Source organism: Hydra vulgaris, chromosome 06, assembly GCF_038396675.1.
Source record: "Hydra vulgaris chromosome 06, alternate assembly HydraT2T_AEP".
Lineage (NCBI taxonomy): Eukaryota > Metazoa > Cnidaria > Hydrozoa > Anthoathecata > Hydridae > Hydra > Hydra vulgaris.
Genome location: NC_088925.1, coordinates 20,128,811 through 20,155,000, shown reverse-complemented (window position 1 = coordinate 20,155,000; position 26,190 = coordinate 20,128,811). Strand labels below are relative to the sequence as shown.

Genomic DNA, 26,190 nt, shown 5'->3' with positions numbered 1-26,190 from the left:
AATTCATAAAATCAGGTGATATAATAATCATGAAAGACTCAAATTTCTACCAATTAGGAAAGTAAACAAAAATATGAATTCTGCAAGCAAGCACCAACACAGGTTTCACAATGATCCTTCTTAGCCTAAAATAATAACAAGCTTGAAGTTTTATTTTATCCACTACTTGTTATGAAAATTATAAGTATATTGTGCCACAAAACATACCAGTGTTGTTTACAGTAGTATCAAGGCAAATGATTCTTATATGATCCGCAATATCAATTAAGTCTTATTCCAAAAGTAACTCTTGAAGCAACAAGTAGAAGATGATTATCCCCTGTTCCTAAAGCAGTTGACAGATCCTGTCAACTGCTTTATCTTCATGAGCTGGTATAAGTCCTAGAAATAATAAAACCTGAAAATTAGAAAACATTTATACATTTAATTATATTTTAGGCAACACATATAATTACCTTGATAAGCTTTGAATCGAAGTTCAGCTGGACTGTTTTATTACTATAATTAGTTTCATTTTGAGAATTTTAAGATTATCTGTGTCCTTGTTAATGATATCGCTTTTCATTCAGAAAACTAATGTGTAAGAAAGTGGCAGTTTACTTGATTCACCTCCTGCTTTAGTAATCAGCTTAATCAAAGTTACATACAACAGTTTGCATGATTTGCCTAATACTTTCTTTAGTGACAATAACAATTCATCTCCTTTTTTCTAGTTCTTAAATTAGGTGCATTTTCATCTTCTGAGTCAGATTCTGAGTTTTATTCTGAAAATAAAAAACTAAATAAATTTTTTAACAACTCCAGATGTAGAAAGATTATGTTCAACTGATTTATTGGTAGTTGGTGCAAATGAGTTAAGGAAACACTCTTTTTTCCTCAATTCAATTTTTTGTCTTCAATTGTCAATGTGCCCGAGAGTCATTTTTCTGTTTTCGGAAATTTTACAATAATTATTACGTTGATAAAAGTTTAAAAAAAAATTTTTTTTAACAACCTCTGACTGTCCTAACAAACTCAGCACAAGATTGAGCATACTCACTTTGAATAATATACTGGCTCTTCTTAAGGTTTAAATATCTAACTATATACTTTCTTTGCAGAGTAGCAGGTTCAATCATTGGAAAGCATGATCTTAGCTATGATCTTAGCTAAACCATATTCCATCAAGAATGTGTAGAGAATTCTAGCAAGAATGCATTCCTTGCTGCATGGAAAAACCGCAGATCTACACTGCACACTGGAAAATTAAATTTGCTAGAAAAACTTTTTTTAGTTGAAATATTAACTTTACTTTATTGCAAACTGTTTGCAATATTATATTATATTAACTTGGCATCATTTGCAAACTATTTGATAAATTAAAGTAATTTCTAATAGCCTAATAAGGTGGAGAAAACAGGAGCGCTAAAATATAGTAGCTTAACATCACACAATGGTTAATCTCCTTTTTATTAAAAGTAGGACTCTGCTCAATGGCGTAAGAAGGTCTTGGAAGTTGGGGGAAGGGGGATTGAAGCAGCCACTGTATAGATTTGAATGTGAAAAAGGTAACCTCTCCTTTTTAAATAATTTTTTTTGAGAGGAAGGATAATATAGCTCTTCTCCCCCACCACCTCCATCAGACCCACCCACATTTCTATGTCTATGACTCTACCCCTAATTGGTTTTTTAAGACAATATATGTGTATATTTTAAATCTAAACTTTTAGATCTTAATGGCAGTGACAACACTTTGCACCATAATCGACACTGCTTGATTAGGCGCTCTATTTTTGAGTAATTTTTAAAATGTATTTGGTACAAAGTGATTGATTCCAAGGAATTTAATTTTTCAACACATCTTATAGACATGTTTAACTATAAAATATTTTATATAAATTTTAAAATGTATTTGGTACAAAGTGATTGATTCCAAGAAACTTAATTTTTCAACACATTATATAGACATGTTTAATTATAAAATATTTTATATACGTGTTAGTAGCACAATCAGATCTTTGGATATTTCATTTGCAAAAAGAACTTCAAAATTTGTAAAAGATGGCAGCTGTTGTAAAATTATGTAAAATTTATTTTTTTATATATATATATATATATATATATATATATATATATATATATATATATATACTATATATACATATAAAAAGTTACACTGGACCTTGGAAACACAGTAAAACTTTGAAAAAAAGAAACACTGAAACTTAATGAATATTTCAAAGTGATTTTATACAAATTCTTTTACAAACTTTTATGCAAACTCAAACTTATCAAATAAAAAAATGATAATCATAAAATATATAATTGTTTAAAAAGCAATCCAAATATTGATTCTAAACTTTTGCAAAAAATAAAAATAGCTAGTAACCACCATCTTTCCATTTCCTCTGCAGAGGATAAGCAAAAGTGCAAAAAATAATAATCAACATTTTAAAAATATATTATTCAAAAGACTATCTAAAAAAGTGTGTTTAAAGGATCTTGAAAACAATAACTAAATTATACAAATATGTTAATTTTTTAAAAATTATAATTAAAAAAAAAAAAAAAGAAATGTTATAAAAAGCCATTTATTTTAGAAATTATAGATTTTTAGATTCCAAGGTGTTATTTTTGAACAACTTGCTAATGGGAATCTCTTTATCATTATTAAACTTTAAATAGCCATCATTTTTAGCCAGCTCATACAATTTTTTACCAGCATACTCAAGTCTATCTTTGTATTCAACATCATTATAGTTACATATTGGAACGCTAGAAAATCCAAATAAAGCACCATGACAAAACCCTGCAATCACACCAGTTGAATCATTATCACCACCATGAAGCATGCCATGATGGCAAAGTTTGGTCCAATTGCCATTTCCAGCTAATAAAGCATCATATGCAATCATTGGTGCATCATGTCCACTTGAACCGCCCCAACCAGAAAAACTGAGTGACTTGTAAAAAATATCTCTTTCTTTGACACCAAAATTTTCAGGAAAGGAAGGCATATTTTCACAGTTTAAAATATTTCTTTTTTCTAAATAACTTTTCCAACTATGTTCAAAATAGCTCCAAGAGTTCTTGTTTTCATTAACGTCTCTTCCTTGTAATTCAACATAATGAAAAACTTTAGGCAAAAGTTCTATTAACAAACAACCCCATTTATTTAAAGGATATTTCACTACTGATAACGCACCAAACAAAGCTGCTGCAAATGACCCTAAGAATCCAGTTGGATGATTATGAGTCATTCTCCCACTTTCTACACTTATTGTTATTAACTTTTCTAAACATTTTACATCATAAATATTTGGGTATCGCAACCCAATACACATTGAACGCATAGCTGCTCCACATCCACCACCACTTTTGTTAAAAGGAACATACCATCCTTTTGAAATATTTGGTTCCAAGTTTGAACAAGCTAAACTAGTTGTATATCCACCAGCTCGATTTTTCATATCATTAGCAAAATCATGTTTATATCGAAATGCAAATTCTTTATAAAGCATTTCAATACCATTATTACTTTTTTCAATAAGAGCTTCAGCAGTTGAAAGCAAAAGTACTGTATCATCGCTCACAATAAAGTCTGGCTTTTTAACATTAAGATTCTCAATACCACCAAGAATAGAAAGTTCATTATGAATTTTAAGACCATCAAAACAAAACTCCCATTCACCACATTTATACCCTATTGCATCCCCTACACCAGCTAGGACCATTGATGCTATATATTTCTCTTCTAATTCATCCATCATCTCCTTAACAGATTAAAAACAATTTTGAAAAAAGGAAGTACTAATATTTATTTAAAAACAGTGTTAATATATAAATAGAAAACTATCTGATAAGTTTGTCTATCATAAATCTGATAAGCTATCACAAAAAGGCAACTAAATTTATAATTAAACCATTTATTTTATAAATAAGCATCTAATAATTATATATTTTCGTCAACAATAAATAAAGAAAACACATTTAATTTGCTTAAAAATAGAAAATAAATAAAATCATTAATACAATAAAACTCAGTAAAACAACAACAAACTATTAACCAAGTTTCTTTAAAAGTAATTTACTCAACGAAAGGAAAATGTGGAGAGGAATTTAAGAAATAATCAATATTAACAACTGCATTTCAAGGAAACAATTAGGCCTTTTACCCAGACCCAGCTTTACACTGATTTTTAATTTTTCAGCTTAACATTGTTTTTTCTGATTTTCCCTACACGGTTACGCCATTTAAGCCATTTATATTTAAATTGTGTTTTGATATCCATCCAGTCGGCGTGACGTCACTCCGTTTTAAAAGTATTATTTAAAATAACCATCTTGAATTGGGGAAAACAAATTAAAAATCAGTTGCGGTTTCTTGAGTTATTTTTTTTTAAATCTTAAAAAGTTATTGTACAGTTAGTTGCACTAACAAAATAAAATAAAAAATCAAAGCTTAAATCTTCCTAAAGATGAAGTACTAAAAAAGAATGTGGTTGAATACCATAAATCGTTCATGTAGAAAGCAATGGATTCCTAAAATCTTGCAATGTTTATGTTTGTTCTGCACACTTTATTACTGGTGAGTTACATTTAATTTGCATCTTAATTTAGTACTGGTAAATAAATATCAAAATATCGGTACTTTTTATACCCTAAAATAACAAAAATAACATGTAGACGGCAATTTAAGGCGTCATTTTATTTAAACGGAGATCTAAATGTATGTAAAAATATAGAAAAATCACCTAAAAGACTTTTGCAGACGCCTATTCGCTGTTTCCTTTGATTAATATTTAAAGTAATTGTAGGACAAAAAGTTCTTGTTAAGAAATGTTTTCTTAACTTTGCGTATAAGAAAGAATAGTTTCTTTTCTCCCAATTCAATATGGTTACTTTTGATTTCGCGATATAGCCACGCGATTCCGACTTGATGGATAGTTTAATAGTTATAGCGAGGGTTAAAAATTTTCCGGAAATTTTTATTTCGGGAAATTTTCCGGAAATTTTGGAAATTTTCAAAAAAAGATTATTTAATTTATAATTAATGGGTAAAATTTTATGTCTTATTTCGGCAATTATGGATAATTTTTTTGGAAAATGGTGTGAAGCAGATCATGCAAATTTTAGAAAACCCCTCTGAAAAACACTTTTTTTGGTATTTTTTTGAGTTTTTTTATTATAACTATGAGTAGCAACTATGATCATTTGTTTTCAAAATTTTCTAAAACTATTTTATCCTGTTACTTGCTAAGCATACTGATGTTCATTGCCGTATTTGTCAATATCTATTAAATTAGCCTACAAATTACTGAAAACTGTAAAATAAATATTTGCAGTATTTTACAATTTTTTCTTGGTTTAAAGACGTTATTGATTAATGAAAGGCAAAAAGTAAGGAAAATTTTTTTGCTAAATTTGAACTATTTAAAAATAAAGTTAGCAATAAAAATAAAGAACTAATGATTTTGAGGTCAAAAATTTCACCTCTATGTGTAAAAAAGTGCGTTTAAGCCGTAGCGCAGCACGCTTGCCTCAGAAGCTAGAGAAGCTAGAGCCTCCTCTGGGCAAGTTTTACAACATCGGTAAGGAAGGAGGCGTAAACTTTCTTTCAAATGCTTTTCCGCGGTGTTCTGTGATAAGACCGTAAGGACATCTTTCACTAAAAACTAAAAAAAAAAAAAAAAAGTCTCACTCGCCACAACCTTGCTAGGACACTTAATAAATCAATATATTAAAAAAATGGGGGGGGGGGGGCAATCCGTAAAATGTACCGTTTCTTAAAATTAAAAAAGTCCTTAAAAACTAAAATTTACCCGACTGAAATGTGTCAAATACCCGACTAGCCGACTAGATTCGTCAAAAAACCGACTATAACTTAAAAAAAAACACCTTCTTTGAGGAGGTAAAACATACCTTTCCCCACACACCCTCCCCTAAAATTGTCTTTGTATGCAACCTGTACACATAAAAAAACTTTTTTTCTTTAAAACACTCAATAAAAAAAATCCCCAATAGAATTTATTTATCTAAAAAAGACTTTGTCCTTTATATTTTTTATGAATATTTTACATCGTAGTTAAGAGAAGAAAAAGTTAGAAATATGTTATATACAAGCTCAAAAGACAAGCTAACGCGGAGAGCATCTACTTTTATTGTTTTACAAAAGTAATGTAAGTAAAAGTAACATATAACAACTAGAGCGTTTTATTGTTTTTTTAAAAAAATACGCGATTCTTAAATTGACTATAAACATTTGACTAAAAGATGTGCATTTTTTGCTTGTGGATTTTTATTATTTTATATTTTTTGTTGAAATATATTTAAAGAATACTCAAATACTACGATGATAAACACATATTTTTGAAACAAAGAAATGAACTTTATAAAACTATAAAATACCTATGAAGTTTATTGCAATAAAAATGTTTTGAAAATTTCCGAAAATTTTAAGCAAAATTTCCCGGAAAATTTCCGGATTATATTATATTTCAGAGACGGATCTGAGAGTCAAGTGACGGGGTAAAAAAATAAATATTGACATTATTGTCAGAAAATGTATTTTGAAAAAAGTTTACTGTGAAACTATGCTTTGCAGAGGATGAAAAAGTTATTATACAAAACTTTCTAATGTTAATCATACTTTGCAGGTAACGAGAAAATTAGAAAAGTTAATTGGCTTCTCACTACTAAAAAAAGCAAATTGATTCGTTTAAAAATAAACTCTGCAGTGTAAACTATACTTTGCAGCATCTGCAGCAGTTATTTGATCGGTTACAAATGTACGCCTTGGGCACTTAATGATCGTAATCAAATTTGGGAAGAAAATGATGTTAAACTGCTTAATAACTAAGACAACAAATTAAATTTTAATAAATATCTTAATCAAGTCTGCGCAAAAGCAAATCAAAAATATAGCATTCTAAGATGAGTAGCTAAATATCTCGACCTTCCAAAAAAAAAAGTATTAAACGCCTTCTTTAAATCACAATTCATGTACCATCCTCTTAAATCAAAATTCATGTACCGTCCTCTTGTGTGGATGTGTTGTAGTAAAGCATCAAAAGCAAAAATAATAATAAGTTACATGTAGTAAAGCAACTATTTTTTCTATTTCTTATATTTCTGTATAATATTTTTTTCTTTTTACTGAAAAAGGACAAAAATTAATTAAGGCTCTCATTTGCTTTTTTTTTGTTTCTTAATTTTTACCATACTTAAGGATCGTATTATTTAAAATGCTAAAAACAACCTTTTGGAACACCAAAAACTTATAAACGTTACGTTGATGATAGTCATGCTCGGTTCACTAATATTGATGACGTAAATTCTATTTTAATGCTTTTAAATTCATAAGATAAATCTATCCAATACACATGCGAATACAAAAATGTTCAACACCAACTAAATTTTTTAGATATTTGTATTTCAACCAATCATTCCCTATACAAATTTGAGTTTCCCATACACTGTAAGGATGCAATTCAAACGTACTTACAAAACGAAATTCATCTATTTCACCGAGTATTGCAGTTGGTACTTTTAAAGGTTTTTTAGCTAGAGCATACAAAATTTGTTATGTTTTTTTTTTTTATTAATTTTATCAAATTCAATTATTCTGGTTGAAACAATTAAATGTCTCCACAATGTTTTTACTTGAGGGGCAAAGGAGGCAAATTGACCCGGACGCAAAGGTGCGCCGGACGGTCCGTTTTTTTTTTACATTAAATAATAGAAAATATTTTAGTGACTGACTATGTGAAATCTGCTTAATTTATGTATTTGAGAACTTTAGTATTCGGAATAAAAATGCACATGAAAAAAATAATTTAAATTTTAGGTTCTATTATTATAATTATAAACTATTTTTTAAGAAAAAATAGTTTATAATTATAATAATAGAGTTGAATTGGACGGAACCGGGCATATTCCGTAAGCCCATGAACAGTTAGCTATGCTAGTTAAGTTATTTTTATTTGGTTTTTCGTTATTTTTTTTACGAAGATTTATTTGCTTCTTTTACGTTTTTTTTTTAAGTTTCTTTATAGTTAAGAATTTTTTTTTGTGCGTTTTTAAAACGTATACAAATTTTCAAAACATATTAACAGCCGTGGTCAAGTTAAGTAAAATCAAATAGGATTTGCGTGGTCATATTATGACGTGAAATCGCACGCCTTCCTGACCAAGCCTGTGTATTTATGTATATATTTTATACTGCTGATTTAGATTAGCAGTGTAACGAAAAAGTGAGCAAGTGCTTACATAAATATGTTATAGTATATACAGTGGCGGAACTACTGGACGCAGGACCCTGCGTTGCGGGGGGGCCTACCAGCTATAGGGGGCCCTCATATAAAAAAAATTATACTCTCAATAATATTTATACTATAAAACTCTTTTCCGCAGGTATAGTGGGCCCTAAAATATAAAACTTGGATAAAAAAAATGTCATCCATCGTATTAAAATATATTGTTCAAAAATTTATTTTTGTATTGGAGTGCGTAGTTTACATTTAAACGAAAAGTTATAACCTTTTTAAAATTGCATACGCAATTGAGAAATAAAGTACGATTATCAGCTGCGAACTGCCAGATGTTATTGTATAGTTAATTTTTATACCGTTATGTTGTGTTTGTGTATGAATTAGACAATTAGACTGAATTCGGTAAAAGTAATAATTTGTTGCGTATAAATTTTTTTTAAACTGTAGGGGAGACCGGGGCTAAATGGCCGCAGGGGTAAGTTGACGAACTGCGTTTATCTTTAGAGCCTTTCATCAGAAAGTGACAAAAATTACTCAGAAACTTCCTTATTGACTATTTCATCATTCACTGTAGTATTGTCAGGATTCGCGCATGCGCATGGGAGATATTGAGATTTATGCGTTTTTTGGACAAAAACGTAACTTTTAGAACATCGCTTCCTTTTTACTTTACAAAGAAAATATTTAGTCGTATGAAAAAAAAATTATTCTAAAAGTTCCAGTCACAATTGGTTTACTATATTCAGTCAGACTTTTTTTTCAAAGCTGCCGTTTTTCAGGATCTATAGACTGTTTATTAAAAAAAAAAGCTTTCGGGGTAAGTTGACAAATTTTTTACGGGGTAAGTTGGTTCATAGCATTTACTATGGAAAAAAATATTTATTTTTATAAAATTATTATTATTTTTTTTAATTTTTAACAATATTGAAAATATTTATTCTTACAAAAAAATTAAAAAAAAAATTTTTTTGTTTTTTTTTTCCACAGATAAAAGGTGGGCTACTGTTTGGCTTTTATACGGACTAATATTTGGTACCAGCTAAAAGTAGTATTAAATTTTGGGATAAAATTGTTGCAAAAATTAATTTAAAAAAATTTCTAATAATTTTGCACTTAATAGTGTATTAATAATCATTTTTATAGTTTGCGCCAACTTACCCCGTGGTGGGGTACGTTGGCGCAAATTTTTTTTTTTTTTTGAGGGTCCGGAAAGGCCCCAAGAGTTTTTTTTTGTAAATGAATGCAAATTTTATAAGATACCCTAATCCATACTCTTTAAGAATACACTTTAATATTTTTAAAAAAATGTACTGTTAAGGCTACAGAGCTCATAAAGTAAAAACCGAGTTAACTAGCCCCGGTCTCCCCTACGAAGTTCTTCAATTTATAAGTTCTTAGTTGCATATTCAATATTTTTAAAATATAAACAATATTATTTGTTATGTCGTTGCATATCAAGGATAATGATTCTATAATCCTTGTTGCATATACAAATTAACTTTTAAATGTATGTTCTCATTTTCAATTTTATATTAAACCTTCTGTTGTATTAAGTTAACTTTTCATTTCTTGTTTTATCTGAATTACTAGTCTCCAATTTTGTAATAATTTAGATTTTGACTCATAATAATGGAAAAGAAATTAAGTCGTACAAGCGGTGCAGCAAAAAGAAGAAAGTTAAAAGAAACAAAAGCTACTTTAGCTAAATTGCCGAAGCTAACAACGTTTTTGAAACCAATCGAAAAGCGAGCGGAAACGGAAGTGGAAAGTCAAAACTCTGCAGAAGTGGTATGTATAAATCAGTCAGTAGAACATGATGATATCGAAGAAAACATTGCTACTGGTAATAAAAATGTGAACGAAGAAGATGTGAATAGGTCTCCGAGAAACCACCGAAATGAAGACAAGGAAGATTCAAACTCTGATACGAATGACGCTATGGAACAAATTAATTTAGAAAAATCAAGTGAATTATTTTCTACTGACATTGCAAATTTTCATGGTAAAATACTAACAAAAGATATTAAGAAAATAATTGTATTATCGGAATCGTGTCGGCCAAAAGGTCCTTTTATACGCGACCCCTTGCAAGAAAACCGTAGGTTTTCCAAGGAATATTTTAAAACTACCACAAAATATGGATCTATAGAAAGAATGTGGCTTCGCTATTCCCCAAAATTTGATGCCGTTTATTGCGAGCCTTGTTGCTTTTCTCAGAAGAACGAAAAGCAAAGGATAACTGGCGTGAGCATGGTGTCAGACATTGGCGTGGTCTTTCTAAAAAAATTAAAATTCACGAAAATAGTCAACAACATATATTTGCTTGTTGCATTTATGAAAAATGGCGACATAATGAAACAATTGATAAAAATATAGAAGAACAAATACGATACCAATCAAATTTTTGGGTGCAAGTCTTAGAGCGGATAGTAAATATAACATTAGCACTTTGTAAAAATTCTTTGGCTTTTCGTGGTCATCGTGAATCATTTGACAATGAATATAATGGTAATTTTTTAACCCAAGTTCAACTTTTAGCTAAATATGATAATGTTATGAAGCAAGTTTTGAGTATGCCAAATGGATCTATAAAATATTTAAGCCATCAAATTCAAAATGAAGTCATATATTGCCTTGCAACGCATTTAAAAGCCACTCTTACTGCTGATATTAATAGTTCACCTTTTTATTCAATTATAATGGATACAACACAAGATATTACTAAAAAAGATCAGCTCAGTCAAGTATTTAGATACGTAAAAATTATTAAAAATGAAAAAGATGAAGCCACATCAATTGAAATTAAAGAAGTTTTCTTGGGATTCACGGAAATATATAACCACACTGCTGCTGGACTACATGAAGAAATTTTAAATCTGTTAGAAAAACATCATATAAATTTAAGTAACTGCAGGGGTCAAGGTTATGATGGTGCGAACGTCATGAGTGGGATATACAATGGGGTTCAAGCCCTTTTTAAGAAAAATCAACCCAATGCTATGTATATGCATTGCGCAGCTCATAATTTAAATCTTGTTATTAACGATGCGGTTAAATGTTGTGTTGAAGTTGCTTCATTTTTTGTAATGCTAGAAGATGTGTATTCATTTTTCGGAAATAGCATAAACAGGTGGGATCTACTATCCAAATATACAGGAGAATCACAAATAACATTAAAAAGGTTAAATCCAACGCGATGGGCAGGACGATATACTTCTCTTTTCGCCGTTAAAATTCGCTTTCTTGATATAATGAAAGCTCTTTCCGAGATATCAATAACAAGTACAAAGCGTGAAGAACGCGAAGAAGCAGTACGAATACAAAAAAATATGAGCAGTTTCGAATTTGTTTTTTTATGCGTGTTTTTGTCTAAAATCCTTAATGAGGTACATATACCATCAAAATTGCTGCAAACTAAAAATTTAGATCTTACGACTTTTACGATGTTTGATTCAGCAAAACTTAAAGCGGTAGAAATAGCGACTACGTGGCAGATTCCTGCAATATATTTTCAAAAAAGAAGAAAAATTGTGAAAAGGCATTTTGACGAATTATCTACAGATCACCGTTTTGATAGTAGTGAGGAAATTTTTCGCATCAATATTTTTATAAAAATTTTGGACGTCGTTATCAACCAACTCGACAATAGATTTAAAGGAATGCAAGAAGTGGTACAATTATTTTCCTGCATCCATCCAAATAAATTAATGGTAATGAAAGAACGTGAGATCATAAGCTGTGCAGAAGCCATTCAGAGAAAATATAGTGAAGATATAACAACTGAATTTCCGCTGCAAATGGTTATGGTAAAGTCAATGCTACACAATGAAATCTCAAAAATATCATCTATACGTGAATTGGCTGACCTTTTAATAGTAAAATTGTCAACTATAGCTGCAAGCATTCCACAAGTGATAACAGCATTGTTATTGTTTCTTACATTACCTGTTACTGTTGCATCAGCTGAACGTTCTTTTTCGAAACTTAAAATAATAAAAAAATTATTTACGAAATACCATTGGTAAAGAACGTTTAAGCGACCTTGCAATAGTTTCTATTGAGGCAAAAGCGGCTGGAAAAATGGAAATGAAAAACATCATTACCGATTTTGCCAATATGAAATCAAGGAGGAAAGTTTTCACTATTTAAGTTCGGTTAAGTTTTAGTTTCGTTTTGAAGTTATCTTTATCTTTATTTAATTTTTTGTTTTTAAATATGATATATGAAATAAATATCTATTTAATATGTGAAGCTTTATTTTTTTTAAAAAAAAACATTCTTTGGCGGGGGGGGGCCCAAATTTTGAAGTTCCGCCACTGAGTATATATATATATATATATATATATATATATATATATATATATATATATATATATATATATATATATATATATATATATATATATATATATATTCTTTTTCCTGTCTATATTTATCTAACATTTTTAAAACCTCCAAATTAACTTTAGGACTATCCATTGATACTTGAATTAGTTTTCTAAGATCAAACACCTCTGTTGCTTTAATGAGTTTGTCAAATAAATTTTGTGACTCGGAAATCTATTTGTTCATTTTTGAAGATAATACTCATACTCTCATCATATGACAAAATAAAGATTGGTTATGCTCTGATATTAGAGAAAAGCTGTTCTCGATAGTATGGTGCTAATCCAAAATAATGTAACCCCATTTTGTTTCGCTTAATGCAAACTTTGATGCTATTGTGTTGTCAGAGAATATGATTTTGAATATTTCATTTATATTTAAGCACGATCTTAAAGAAAAATGTGACATTACTACATTCAAGCTCCATATCATTTCTGCCTTGGTAACCAGAGCTGGAGATTGAAGATCCTCAATAGCAGGCTGTGCTGATTTTACCTAAGAAGAATACTTTTTGTTATATAGCTATTCTGTATGAAAATGACAGTTCTTTGTTTTAGGCATTATATTAGTTATATGTTACATTTTTTAAATAATTACTAGATGTTAATAATACTGAAAGTAACAGTTAACAAATTTTATTTCAGAAAATGCATAATTAATTCAGAAGAAATTTACTATTATATATCTATTATAGAAATCTAATATTAATAACATTTCTGTAAAAGATAAAAACATGATAACGAAATATCAAACTTTTTTAAAAAAAAGTTCAAGGATTTCCAGGTTTTATTGCTAAAAAGGGTGTTTTCCCAGGACCTCTCAAATTCCAGGACATATCCAGGTTTTCAAGGACCGCTGGCCACCCTGGCTAATGGATTAAGACATTTTATCAAAAAACTTATTTGCAAAGATTCGATGTGACCCCCTGTTTAAAAACGTGAATATATTACTAGATTTTGGGGCAAAACCAAATCTTGCTTGGCGTTGCTAAGCGAATAAAATTATACTTGATTTTTAAAAAACCTTAAATCTCCTAATATTAATAACAAAAGATATCAAAGTTATACATATTTAAATCAGAATTAAATTTTAGATATATTAAATAAAAAACCCCAAATCGTTTTTTTTAATGATTTTAATGCTTTAGTACCACCTTAACAACTTTTTGCAAAGCATCCTTATTTGAAATAAATATAAATGTTTGAAGTTTGCTCCATGTCTGAAAGTTAGCTATCTTAAACATAAAAAAATGCTGCATCCACCTCAGTATACCTAGCCTTTATTTTTATTCACCGCGTTACAAGTCACCGAATTTACGGTATGTAATAGCTCTTTACAAACGCGGGACGAAAAAAAGAGTTGAAAGCCTAATGTGATGATTATAACGTTGTGTTTTTAAAATATAAAACTAACTTAATAATAAAATTGTCTCAGAAATTATCCCTAGCATATTAAACAAATCATACATCCATAAAATGTTTTTATATAAATAATGTATGTTTAATTAACTAAAAGCATTTAAAGTAAATGGAAGTTTTTCAGAACATGATATAGAACCACAAAAGCATTTTTTTCTGATTTCTATCTCTTCGACATCTGCACTTTCGGGTACATTTCCTGCATAACTAAATGTCAATTCTTCACCAGCCTCAATATTGTGCAAAGAGAATAACGCTGCATGTGGAATCGAATTGTTAAATCTCACAGGAACAATGGACAAATTAGGCTCACATGAATGATTTATAAAACGAGCATAATTGCCATAACGACCTGCATCGATACATGTTTTTAGAACTTTTTCTCCAAAGTGCTCTCTTAGTACAAGTATGTAGTTCGACTCAGTTGGTTTCATGTTTGCTGATCTAAATCGGGCTTCTGCATCGCACAAAAGTTCACCAATGTATTCTATAACAAACGCACCTTTTTTAATAAACTCTACAGTTCTTAATCCCATACCACGATTTTGTGTAGTAAAAACCTCATATACTCCTTTTGAACCCTGTTGAAAAATACGATTTCCACAAGATGAGCCGCAAGAACAGCAATCATTACACTCATACAAAGGCTCACTACCTGCAAATATATAGCTCAATTTATTTTAAATAGCATTTAATATAATCTCTCATCTTTCTAATTAAAGATATAAGAACAAAATAAGAATATAAAAAATAAAGCGATAAAAAAAGTTAATTATATGGAGTGTTTTTCTAATAATGATTTCTAAATTTAGTGAAGTATTTTTAATAATATTTCTTTAACTTAAAAACCCCACTTAACACAAAATTTTCTAAACTTTTTAAATCTCTTCTATTTAATAATCCCATGACAGCTTCTTAAATTAAAAACTTCAAATTGAACTAGAAAAATGAACTGAGATTAAGCACTGGCGTTACCGCATTAGCGATTAGAAAAGCGATTATGCGATAAAAAGCAGTAAAAAATCGCATTAAATCGCACTCAACTTTTCGATAAAAGTCAACTCACAATAAACCGCCTAACGATTCACTCCATAAAAATGACAGCATCGCGATTACCAAACTAAATATCGCATTTGTAACTGAGCGCCCCCGATTTCTCATCTAATTATCGGAATTTAACGCATTGCCGAAATTTATCGAATTACGGTAACGCTTGTGCTTAACTGAGATACTTACAAGGTTAAAATTTAGACTTTACTAAAAATCTGTTATAAAATCGTTCTATGAGAATTGACTTAAAACGTATACAACTAAGTTCTTATTTGTATAAAGGGTAATAAAACTATAATGTCCTTAAATTTTCAGCAATATTTTTTCGTGTAGTTAAACTTTCCCTTGTAGTTGAATAAAAATCCCTTGCCTTGGGGCTTTAGTTAGGTAAAGACTAGAGATAGTGTCTCGATAAAAATACTAATTTTAAGCATGCTGATTGCATCCAGCTTACTATTTCTCTACTGTAGAAGGACTCCTAGGCAAAAACTTTAAGGAAAAGCATTTTTGTGTTCCAGTTTTTCAACCCTTCTTCACCTACTAGGCTAGCATAGATGTAAACATGTGTTACATTTTTTCCTGTTCAGAATGATGAATGCTGGATCTTTTTAAATTTACTCATAAATTTTTGCCTCTTTGATAGTGACTATGCAACTCTTCCTGTTATATACTAATGAGGGCACAGTTCTAAAACTCAGTTAAATAGTTCTGAGGCTGGTAGTAAGGTTTCCAAAACTCTGTAGTAGCTTTCAGAAAGACTGATTCTACCAACAGCTGTAAAATATCAGAGTATTAACAGTGCTATGTTTCACATTTTGGTGTCTCTGTTAGTGCTTTTGGTGTACTTTGTTGAAGCCACATAACGAACACTTAGTTACAACTTTGGATTAATTAGCAGAACTGAGACAATTGCATAGCTATGACGTATTCTTGTTTTAAATAAAAACGGCCAAGCCCTTGAGCTCGTTGTGATTTTGACGTCAAAAAATTATCTTTATTATTTTTATTAAAGACATTAACTATCGTAATAAAATAAATTACCGCAAAACAAGAATATGTTACTAATTAAGAAAAACAATTCTTGCAGTGTTATTTTGTAAATGTACATATTGTGGAATGCCTATTTTGTTTCAACTTTTTTTTTTAATTTTAAATAATTAAATTTACTATTACATTTTTTGTTATCATTTAACATAAATTAATTTCTTTCTTTTCTCGACATTTCTACAACTGAATTAAAATACGCTTTTTTTTTTCATTATTTTTTTAAAACTGCGACTTCGCGAATGACTTTTTACTTTTAAAAAGTTATTAACAAACAAAAAATATTACTAGTTGCAAAGAAAAAAACTCAAGTTAATTACTTTACTAGTGTTTTTTTTGTTGTGACAAACAAAGATTTAAGTTTCCAAGTATCATTTATTAAAAAATATATACCGTTGCGCTTTCGCTTGCCTTAAGACCAGGGCCGCCATAAGGGAGGGGCAAAAGGGGCTTACGTGCCCTGGGTACCAAGATAATAGAGGCGCCAGATCACGAAGGACAAAAAAAAATTGTACATTGCCTAATATTAAAATTTTTTCTTTTTTAAATGATTATACAGTTTCTTTAAGTGTCTATTTAGCATCTATATAGCTAAGCTATTTTTGTAAAATAGCTTAGCTATATATAAAAAAAATAATTTGCAGTTTATTAGCCAACATCTATGTAAACTTAAATATCATAATGAGATTTTAATTACTAAAAGTTTTAAAAAACTGCTTTTGTTGATTAGATGTAAGATTTAATTGATGATGAGAGTAGCAATTAAATAGCGTTATTTATATTACCAAAGATAAAAAATGTTAAATAGTTTATCTCATTTCGATGGCCAACCAAATAGAAAAATTGAGGACCAACCAAAGAGAAAAAATGTTGACTTGTTTTTTATATTGACAACATTAAAGTAGACGCTAGATCTTATCCGAAGAAAATGTTTTATTATTATAAACTTTTTCATGACACTATATTGTCATTTTCGATGGGATGATAGATGTATTATGTTGGCACAACACCAAGTAAAAGATCATCTTTAATTTCAAACTCTGGGTTAGTTACAGATAACGATAATCTGCAGTAGTTACCTGTCTAGTGTCCTGCTCAATATGCTATAAAATTTTACTATCAAAATGAAAAATAACATCTTAATAGCCATTAAATCAATATATTCATTACGTATCTGGCCTCCTTCCTCTTCTAAAAATCTGTAACATCGCCTTCTGACAGATTCTCTGCTTAACTTTAGTTGTTTAACATCTCTTCCTAAATAGTTTATTATGCTTGCAATAAAAAGGGTTTGATCTCGAATGCTGAGACCAGCCCTTATACTAGTGAAAGTTGTTGCTGCAATGACACCCTCACTGGTTATCTCCTTTTCTACTCTGAAGTATGCTGGTCTAAACTGATGCCTACTTTTTGAGCTTCCTTCGTGAAAGTTAACATTTTTATTTGGGAAAAAACTTCTGACTCGGCAATTACGTTTCCAGCATCTGAGGAAATGTAATTGCTCATCATCTTAATATAAAGATTTTTAGCTCAGTTATACATTTACTTCAAAAAATTAATAATTTTACCTAAAATGCCTGTGCATTATTAGAAAAAATTGTTTATATTCTATCTTTTTATCTAATCAGAAGTTTAAATCTGCGAAATCGAAATCTATACCATTGTCAGGAAAAAAAGTTATGGTTCCATTGTCTTTTTTCACCAATGTCCTCTTTATTATCCTGAATTATTGAATCGTTGCTCTTCTGTGCTCAATATTTGTACTCTTCTTTCCTCTTGCATCTATCAATCTTTCTCTGAAACCTTGCTTCAAGCTCTGTGTCAATTTTAGAAGATATGGTGATATATAGAAAATATCTTTGTTAGTTCTGTGCAAAAAGTTGTTAAAACACTTAGCATATAAATTTTAATAAAAAAAAAAATTTCTCAAAAAAAAGATTTTTTTATATTTGGGAAAAATCAGAAGATATGTCATTTCAATAGGTTAAATCTTCGCAAAAAAATTTAAGCAAAAAATACCTTTGAACATCTAAGAAGGCCAAATCCTCTTGTAAAGCAGAAGTATTACGAAGCATTGATTCATTGTGTCTCAACTTCTTCTCAAAGTCTTTTGCACTGATGTCAAACAATTGCTCTACCATATTGTCATTTTTGTAGCATTCGGAAATTTGCTTTTTGATTTAAAAGATTTTACTGTTGCACAAAATTTTGTATTTGCTGTATAGAGATTTAATCTTTTCCACTATACTTCTCTCAGAAATCAAGTAATTACTGAAACCAGCAGACTTCTAAATATTTACAATTTGTTGGAGTAAACAGTTTTTTTTGGTGATTGAATTACAAAACTCGTCTTTCCCTTTGCATATAACATCCTCTCGTGCTCAAGAACATGAAAAATTTGTTTTTATAGGTTTGAATTGTTTATTTCTAGCTGAAGTTAGGAACAAGTAATATCGAAGAACAATTCTATTCGATGGAAGTTGGTTTCTAGGTAGATAGCTTAAAGACGAGTTTAGCAGGTAAAAAGACCTATGAGTGTTATAGCTAATTTCTTTTGTTTTTGTTTCTATGGTTTTCAACATATTGTACGGATATGTAAATAGTAAAAACAAATCAAAGTTTAAAGCAAGATAATTAATAAATCAAAAGTTGCCAAGTGATTAAACACAAACCAAAAAATTTATGCTGCAATTAAACTTTTTTTAAAATAATTGTGAATGATCACAAATGTTTTAGAAACATCTTGAGTTTTTGACACATATTTTAAAAACTTGCTGAATGATGTGAAGATAATAAAATAATGCGAAGAAATAAAAAATGCTTGGAATGTAAAATTTTCAAATTTACATGTAGCTCTTCCTGATCAATAAGGAATCTGAAAATTTTTTTGTAGACTTCCTAAGTTTGGTAGAACTGGAAAATGTACTGCAGTTTTTTTTATTTTGTGTCACCCTAGTATCCATATCAGAAATTTTTTTTTTTAATTGTAAAAAAATAAACTCTTTAAAAGATATCGTTTAAAGATTGTAATAATTGTTTTTTCATTTTTTTGATAAAATCAATCATTATAACAAATAAACAAAACTTAAAATATTAAGAGTGGCGCTAATATAAAATAAAATTTAACGTGTATTATTATATTATAACGTATAACATGTAATTTATTATAAATAATTTTTAGCTAACAATTTTTTTTTTTTTTTCTAAATTGGGTAATTATTTTTGTTATTGTTTGTTATGAGAAATTGTCTAAATAAATATTCTTGGTCTTGCAAAATGATAAATAAAAAACTTTTTATTATGTTTATTTTATGATTTGTGATCCATAAATTACGCAATGCAAAATAAATTTAAAAAACTGAAGCAGGAGATATTAAGCTTTTTTACACAGCAATTTTCATTAAACTTAATACTCTATTTTGATTTTTTATTTAAATCAAGACAATGTGAGGGAAAACTTGATCTTTTTTGTTTTGTTTATTGTGAAAGTTTGTGTTACGTAATTTATGGACGATCCCTTTCTTTTTTATGCGCCTATCTTTTTTTTTACTTTCAAAATAAAATTTTGTTATGTCTATTTTATGATTTCTTTTTTTAACCGTCTATAACATCTTTTTTTTTACTTTTACTAAACATTTTTTGATGGAAAAGTTACGTTTATAAAAATAAAATTTGCTTCATTTTTTCTTTATTTTGTAAATAGCGGGAATATCAAATGTAATTGTCATGCAAACTTTTTTAGGCAACCGTCATTCAAATTTCATAAGTGGTTTTTACAACATTAACTACTTCTTTTATCTTACCCCCTAAATGATTTCTTTAGACTTGTTTAAATATTAAAAAATGATAACAAAATGGCTTATGTGAAATGGCTTTTAAAACAAGGCCTGTCGTGTTAATATATATGTGGATCTTATAGATCGGTTCCTGATTTTCCAAGAAGATATATTATTATGAACACAAAATGGTGCTATGAGTATATAAATAAACGTGTAAAAAAAGTTTTTTAGTATTTACTGATTATTATGTTTAATCTTGTATAAAAAATAACAGAACTAAGGTAAAGGTGGTGTTTCTCCCCCAATGTTAGATTTGGTAATTATTTCGCTCATTTTGAATGTTTTGACAAAATATTCTTGACATAAATAAAATTATTAAGTAAAAACGGAAACTTTTATAATACAGCAGATTGTCTTGGCAATTTATTAAGAGAAAAATTGTGTCTGAGATAGGATGTGACAATTTTTTTTTTAATACTCATCTTCCCAAGGCAGAAAAGGCCACTACAGTCAAGGAGACTACTTTTGTGGTTACAACCCTCTTTAACTCTATAACTACAAAACACAAACCTTGACAAACAAGGCTGCTGCGTGGAGAAACAAGTTGAGCACGGTACTACCAGGGACGTGGTGGGGATTGAATTCAGATCTTCTTGCTTATGAGGCGAGTGCTCGACCACTACACCACTACCACAAATTACGAGAGAAATTACTTTCTGAAAAGTCATAAAGCAGTGGAAATTTGTTGTTTTACAAAAAAAAAAAAAGCACAATATGTTGTATCTCAATTACAAAACAATAAAAGTGAGAGTGTAGAACAGATTGGATAACAATTAAACAGTAAAACAAAATTTAATTCACAGACACAGAACACTGGCAATAAAAGAAACATGAATTAAAATTTATTAGCATGTAAATTCTGTTTAAAAAAATATCCCTTTAGTCGAAGATCATGTCCAGCATGGGGTAAAAAATGTAGAAACTGTAATACTATGAATCACTTCTGAAGTAGTTCAGTTTACTTAAAAATAAAATCAAATATTACTAATAGATATACTGATCAGTAAAAACGAAATGAAAAAATTATTTTGTAAAATTATTTGCATTGCCAAGTAATTTTAAGGAACATGAAGTTACCCTAAATTTAGAAAAGTGTGTGTTTAATCAAAGTGAAGTGGAATTTTTAGGACATTAAATTTCAGCAGAGGGAGTAAAATCTCAGAGCAAAAAATTTGATGCAATACAAATGTTTCCCAGACCAACAAATATTACGTCTTTGTGCAGTTTTCTAGGTATGACTAAGTTATTAAAATTTAATCTATTACTCTCTAAATAAACTTTGAGAGATCTTTAAATATGGACTGAAAATCAAACTAAAGCATTCAATGAGGTAAATAATAGCTTGAGAAATCCACCAATTTTGGCGCACTACAATGTGACAAATCCAGAGAACAGATGGAAGTTTCTTAAATGAACTTAGTGTTGTTGTTTACCAGAACTACGATAAGTATATAAACCAATTAATTATGCATCCAGATTTTTAACAACAATAGAAAAAAATATTATTTAATTGAAATGGAAATACTTGTTGTAACACCAAGGGACACCGAGTTTTATATTGGAAACAGATCAAAAACCTTTAATTCCAATATTAAATTATCATTCACTTATTAATATGACACCAAGAATTCAACATTTAAGAATAAATTTATTAAGATTTTCATTTAATGCAGTGATGATATGTCAATACCAAGATGCAATGTCTCATAAACATCTATTTCAATCTACAAATGACAAAGAAATTGCAGAAAATGATCTTAACATATAGGTTAATTCAATAATTAAAAGTATGCCGGCAACAGTTAGTAGGTTAAAAGAAAATAGGCAGAAAAGTGAGGATAAACTTTTAAAACAATTGCAAAAAAGTATAGTTTCCGGATGACCGAATTTAAAAAAAATATTGCCAAACAAATATTCAGCTTTCTTAAGATTTTAAAGATGAAATATTTAAAACTCATAGACTAATGATGTATCAATTGAATAATTATCCCAGTTATTATGTGTAAAGAAATACTTTCAAAATTGCATGAAAGTCACTTAAAAATGGAGAGGTGCAAGCGTCACACACATGAGGCTGTTTTCTGGCCAGGTTTAAACAACTAAATTGAACAGTTAATACATAAGTGCAAAGCATATATGAGATATCTACCATCAAAGCCAAAAGAACCTCTGTTAGCTCTTAACATTCCAACTAGACCATGGCGAAATGTTGAAGCTGATTTGTTTAAGTGGGTTAATAAAAACTATTTAATTATTGAAGTTTTTCTGCTTTCAAATACCAATTCAATGAAAGTAATACAAACATGCAATAAATCACTACCCACAATCAAATGTCTTAAAGGTGAAACCACTGTGAAATTAAGTAAAAATTATGATGAAAAAGTATCATATGTCAAACGAGGAAATTTTCAAAGGTATCCTAATATTACATAATACTCCAATAGAATGTGGAATATCTCTAGCAGAACTTCTACATCGACAATAACTGAGGGATAAATTATCTGAATTTCAAAATCAAATTGAGGAGTTATGTAAAAAATCTAGAGAGTTTAATCTAAAAACAACCATAATAAAAATATTTATACTGTTGCACTATCCTTCTTAAAGCAAATTAAAAAGTGGCAAATCAAAAATAACTTGCATACAAATCAAAATAACTTGCATACAAATCAAAAATAACTTGCAAATGGAGTCTTACAGATAAAATAATGAATTCTGTTCATATCATATGAAGTCAAATTAAATCCCAATAAACATAATTTCAGCTGAAATTAAATTCATCTTAGAAAATTTGTGCCATGTATGCATGACTCAAGATAATGTGGAGATGATGCACAGGAGAAATCTTCCTTTCAAAAAGATTATGGCAGAAGCAAAAAATATACCAGATGAGATAAATGAGAAACAAATAAATAAGTATCAGGTTGTGAATGAAAAAATAAAGAGTAAAAAGCCACTTGATTATGAGGATTTATAAACTAGGTTGACTTTTTAACAACAGTTATATTTGGTTTGTTTTATTCGGAACATGATATATTTTATCACAACTTGATCTTATCAATCAGCGCCAGACTATTAAAAGATATATTATGAACACAACAATAGTTTAAAGCTTCTGTTTTATTTATAATTGAGTCAAGGTCTCTTTAACTTAAACATGACGAAATTACACAAAAATATTAAACATAAAAAAACCATCACCACCACCTAACTATTTTAAACTGCCTCTTATAAATATTTATGGTCTCACAAAGAGCATGTAAGTGTGATTGATTTTTCTAGAGTTAAAATTCAAATAATGAAAAGTTACTACAAAGACTTAACCTTACTAAAATAGCTGTCTGAAGATCATCATATACATCATAATACTGCTGTATACATAACTTACTCTTTTATTTTTTTGTCTTACAAGAAAATGCAATTATATTTAAATGTATTTATAATGTGCATAAAGCATGTTTATATGTGCATAAATATTTTTTTTATTGACAAAAATATGAGGTTAACATAGAAGCTAGCTTCTCAATAACATTTCAATTTCAATAAAAAAAATCTAGTTAGATCAATTAGAGTGATACTAATTAGTGATCACTTAGAGTGATACTACTTAGTTAGGTCTACTTAGAGTGCGTACTAACTACCTTTAATGCTATTGACATTATAAAAATTCATCTTTTTTCAAAATATTATTAATTTAAAAATATATTACTTAAAGTGAGATAGATAGCTAGCAAATAAATTTTTTTAAGATCTGTATCAATCAAGAAAGTAGAAAAGTATATGAAAATATATTTTTGATGAAAAACTAAACTATACATACAACTTTCACTAATTAGTCACTAAACAACTGTCACAGTACTCAGAGGCTAACTGTATTTCAATAAATAAATATATGAGAAACAGTAAAAAAATAAGTTAATTTCTTACTCTGCAAATTTTTTAATGTTCCATCATTGTTATATGCTACAAAATATTGATCAAAGCAAAAACAATCATTTTGATTCAAACAATCTCCTTCACAACTGCATCCAAACCAAAAATTATTTATTGGACTTTCTTTAGCAAAAGAATCTGTAATAATGCATTCATCTATATGCTAAATAAACAATGACTTTATGATAATGTAAAATTACAGTCCCCTATACGACAAGATAAATAAAAAATGTTAAAGATATGCAAATTAAAATTTTATATATTATTAAATTAAATTAACAATGCCTTTATATGTATTCCAAATTCAAAGTTTAAAAATGCTGACTAATATCAAAATGGTGTTTTAGAAAAAAAAAAAAAAAGAACAATTAAAAAAAGTAAAAAGTTTTTTTTGAGCCTAATTTAAATCCTTTAACATTTAGATATCTACACAAACCCTCTGTCAATTAATGTATTGAAGCCCCCACAACTCACTAAATGAGCATGACATCAATAATATTTTATGCTAAGTACATAAAGGTGTGTCTATGTGCATGTGTTTGTGTGTAAATATATATTCGAATATAACAGAGGTTAATAAATCTTTTAGTATTACTTAATAAAATTTAAACAAAGTTGTCTTGAATAAAAACTCTCAAGTTCAATAGAAAGCACTGTTATAAATATGAATTACCAGAAATTGAGAAAATTAGTCGAAATCAACCCAACCTATTGAAGCAGGAGTTGAAGCTCCTTTAAGTAACATTTTTTATATATGAGCATTTATCTATATAATAATTCAATTTCAATAAAGTAAATTTGAAACTTTCATTACACCTCTAATACATCCCTAATATATATATATATATATATATATATATATATATAATATATATATATATATATATATATATATATATATATATATATATATATATATATATATATATATATATATATATATATGTAATGAAATGAACTAATGAAAAGAGCAAACTATACTTGATAAACTGCATTTAGATTTTTTTTATACATTTCTAACAAAGTTGCAAGAAGACATTCAAGATGAGTTTGTTTCAGTTCACTAAACAAAACAGAACAAATTTATTTTAAACATTTTTTATATTTAAAACAACTTATATTTAATATTTTGTAATTGAGAGCTTTTTAATATAGACTTGTTTTTATATTTAAAACAACTGTATACTAAAAAGCACTCAATTACAAAAGTTCTAATAGGGAGGGAAAAAAAAATCTAAGTAACAAAAATAAAACGCTCGAAAATTAAACTAAAAAATTTATTGTTTTAGCATTTAATTTATAGTACTTTTTTTATTTTGTAATGACAACACTGAATATTATTTTTCATAAAAATGTTTGCTTTTAGCTGGGAAAATTAAAAACTGGTTTTTGAGAGCACAGAATGCAACTTGGTGAATGAAACTACTTACTATCTCAAGATACAATTAAAAATTAATTGAATTTATACAACTTATTTAAATAATTTTAATTTAAATAGATTAAATGAAAATAACTGTCATAACAATGTATGATAGTTTAAATGCTATATACAAAAATGTAAGCGTGTGTGTTTGTTATTTATGCATTCTTACATCCTGAAGATGGTACCCTGAAACTTTTTGAGATGCCTGCTCTTAAACCAGAAAACATTTAGAGTTTTTTAAACAAATGAGGTTTTGAATTGTCTAGAGGACTTATTACTAAATTGAACTTTTCTAAACTTAAATTTGACTGTAAAAAGTCATCAATAGACTGAGCTGGTTAGGGATAGAAAGTTTCAGTTTGCATTTTACTACCCAATTACTCAAAGTAAGGTAAGAAAAGACAGTTACTTTTTTTTTGTAGTAAAATCAAAAACATCAATGTCCTCAAAATAACAATTTTTTAAATGATTATTTTGCTCCCTCAATACAACAGAACTGCAAACTTAAAAAATTATACCATTTTTATAAGATAGGAATTTTCTTTATTTAAAGTACGCTGTGTTGAGAATAACTCAGCATACTTTAAGAAGAACTTGAGATAATTTTATTGTGAACCTTTTGAAAAACCCTGAAGAATTTATTGTAAACCTAACAATATTTGAACAATACTAAAATGCAAGATATTAGCAAAACTTTTTAGTCACTATGCTCTGAATCATTTAACACAGGAATTAGGTGAATAAGGAATTAGGAATCTACTGAAAAAGTTTTTTCATCACTGCACTGTGTAACTAAACATAATCGTTGTTTTAATAGTTTTATTATCAAAACAAAACAAAAAATGTTT

At 28.5% G+C, this 26,190-nt stretch overlaps 4 protein-coding genes across 4 annotated transcripts; 2 read left to right on the top strand and 2 right to left on the bottom strand.

Annotated features, from left to right (window-relative positions):
- Positions 1 to 2,198: 2,198 nt before the first annotated feature.
- LOC136071645 (ADP-ribosylhydrolase ARH1-like) lies at positions 2,199 to 3,788 on the bottom strand. The gene has a single exon (XM_065799494.1). It carries the CDS (start codon positions 3,747 to 3,749, stop codon positions 2,583 to 2,585), a length of 1,167 nt encoding a protein of 388 aa, XP_065655566.1. The 5' UTR covers positions 3,750 to 3,788; the 3' UTR covers positions 2,199 to 2,582.
- A 6,090-nt stretch (positions 3,789 to 9,878) lies between these two features.
- Positions 9,879 to 11,147, top strand: LOC136081267 (uncharacterized). Its single transcript, XM_065798568.1, has 3 exons — positions 9,879 to 10,347; positions 10,467 to 10,993; positions 11,133 to 11,147. Exons 1-3 carry the CDS (start codon positions 9,879 to 9,881, stop codon positions 11,145 to 11,147), a joined length of 1,011 nt encoding a protein of 336 aa, XP_065654640.1.
- A 44-nt stretch (positions 11,148 to 11,191) lies between these two features.
- LOC136081266 (zinc finger MYM-type protein 1-like) lies at positions 11,192 to 12,274 on the top strand. Its single transcript, XM_065798567.1, has one exon. It carries the CDS (start codon positions 11,192 to 11,194, stop codon positions 12,272 to 12,274), a length of 1,083 nt encoding a protein of 360 aa, XP_065654639.1.
- A 1,778-nt stretch (positions 12,275 to 14,052) lies between these two features.
- Positions 14,053 to 24,995, bottom strand: LOC100211437 (histone-lysine N-methyltransferase SETMAR). Its single transcript, XM_065799492.1, has 3 exons — positions 24,901 to 24,995; positions 23,914 to 24,082; positions 14,053 to 14,708 (listed from the first exon to the last, which is right to left on the bottom strand). The coding sequence occupies exons 1-3, from the start codon at positions 24,931 to 24,933 to the stop codon at positions 14,140 to 14,142; spliced, it is 771 nt and encodes a 256-aa protein (XP_065655564.1). The 5' UTR covers positions 24,934 to 24,995; the 3' UTR covers positions 14,053 to 14,139.
- Between the last annotated feature and the right edge of the window lie 1,195 nt (positions 24,996 to 26,190).

What these genes read in the sequence shown, in the direction of transcription:
- LOC136081267 (XM_065798568.1), top strand. Translation starts at nt 9,879, where the DNA reads ATGGAAAAGAAATTAAGTCGTACAAGCGGTGCAGCAAAAAGAAGAAAG. An exon ending in CGACCCCTTGCAAGAAAACC is followed by an intron (nt 10,348 to 10,466) that starts GTAGGTTTTCCA and finishes TGCTTTTCTCAG; the next exon opens with AAGAACGAAAAGCAAAGGAT.
- LOC100211437 (XM_065799492.1), bottom strand. Translation starts at nt 24,933, where the DNA reads ATGTATAAAAAAAATCTAAATGCAGTTTATCAA. An exon ending in ATCTAAATGCAGTTTATCAA is followed by an intron (nt 24,083 to 24,900) that starts GTATAGTTTGCT and finishes TTGTTTATTTAG; the next exon opens with CATATAGATGAATGCATTAT. An exon ending in AACATTAAAAAATTTGCAGA is followed by an intron (nt 14,709 to 23,913) that starts GTAAGAAATTAA and finishes ATATATTTGCAG; the next exon opens with GTAGTGAGCCTTTGTATGAG.
- LOC136071645 (XM_065799494.1), bottom strand. Translation starts at nt 3,749, where the DNA reads ATGATGGATGAATTAGAAGAGAAATATATAGCATCAATGGTCCTAGCT.
- LOC136081266 (XM_065798567.1), top strand. Translation starts at nt 11,192, where the DNA reads ATGAGTGGGATATACAATGGGGTTCAAGCCCTTTTTAAGAAAAATCAA.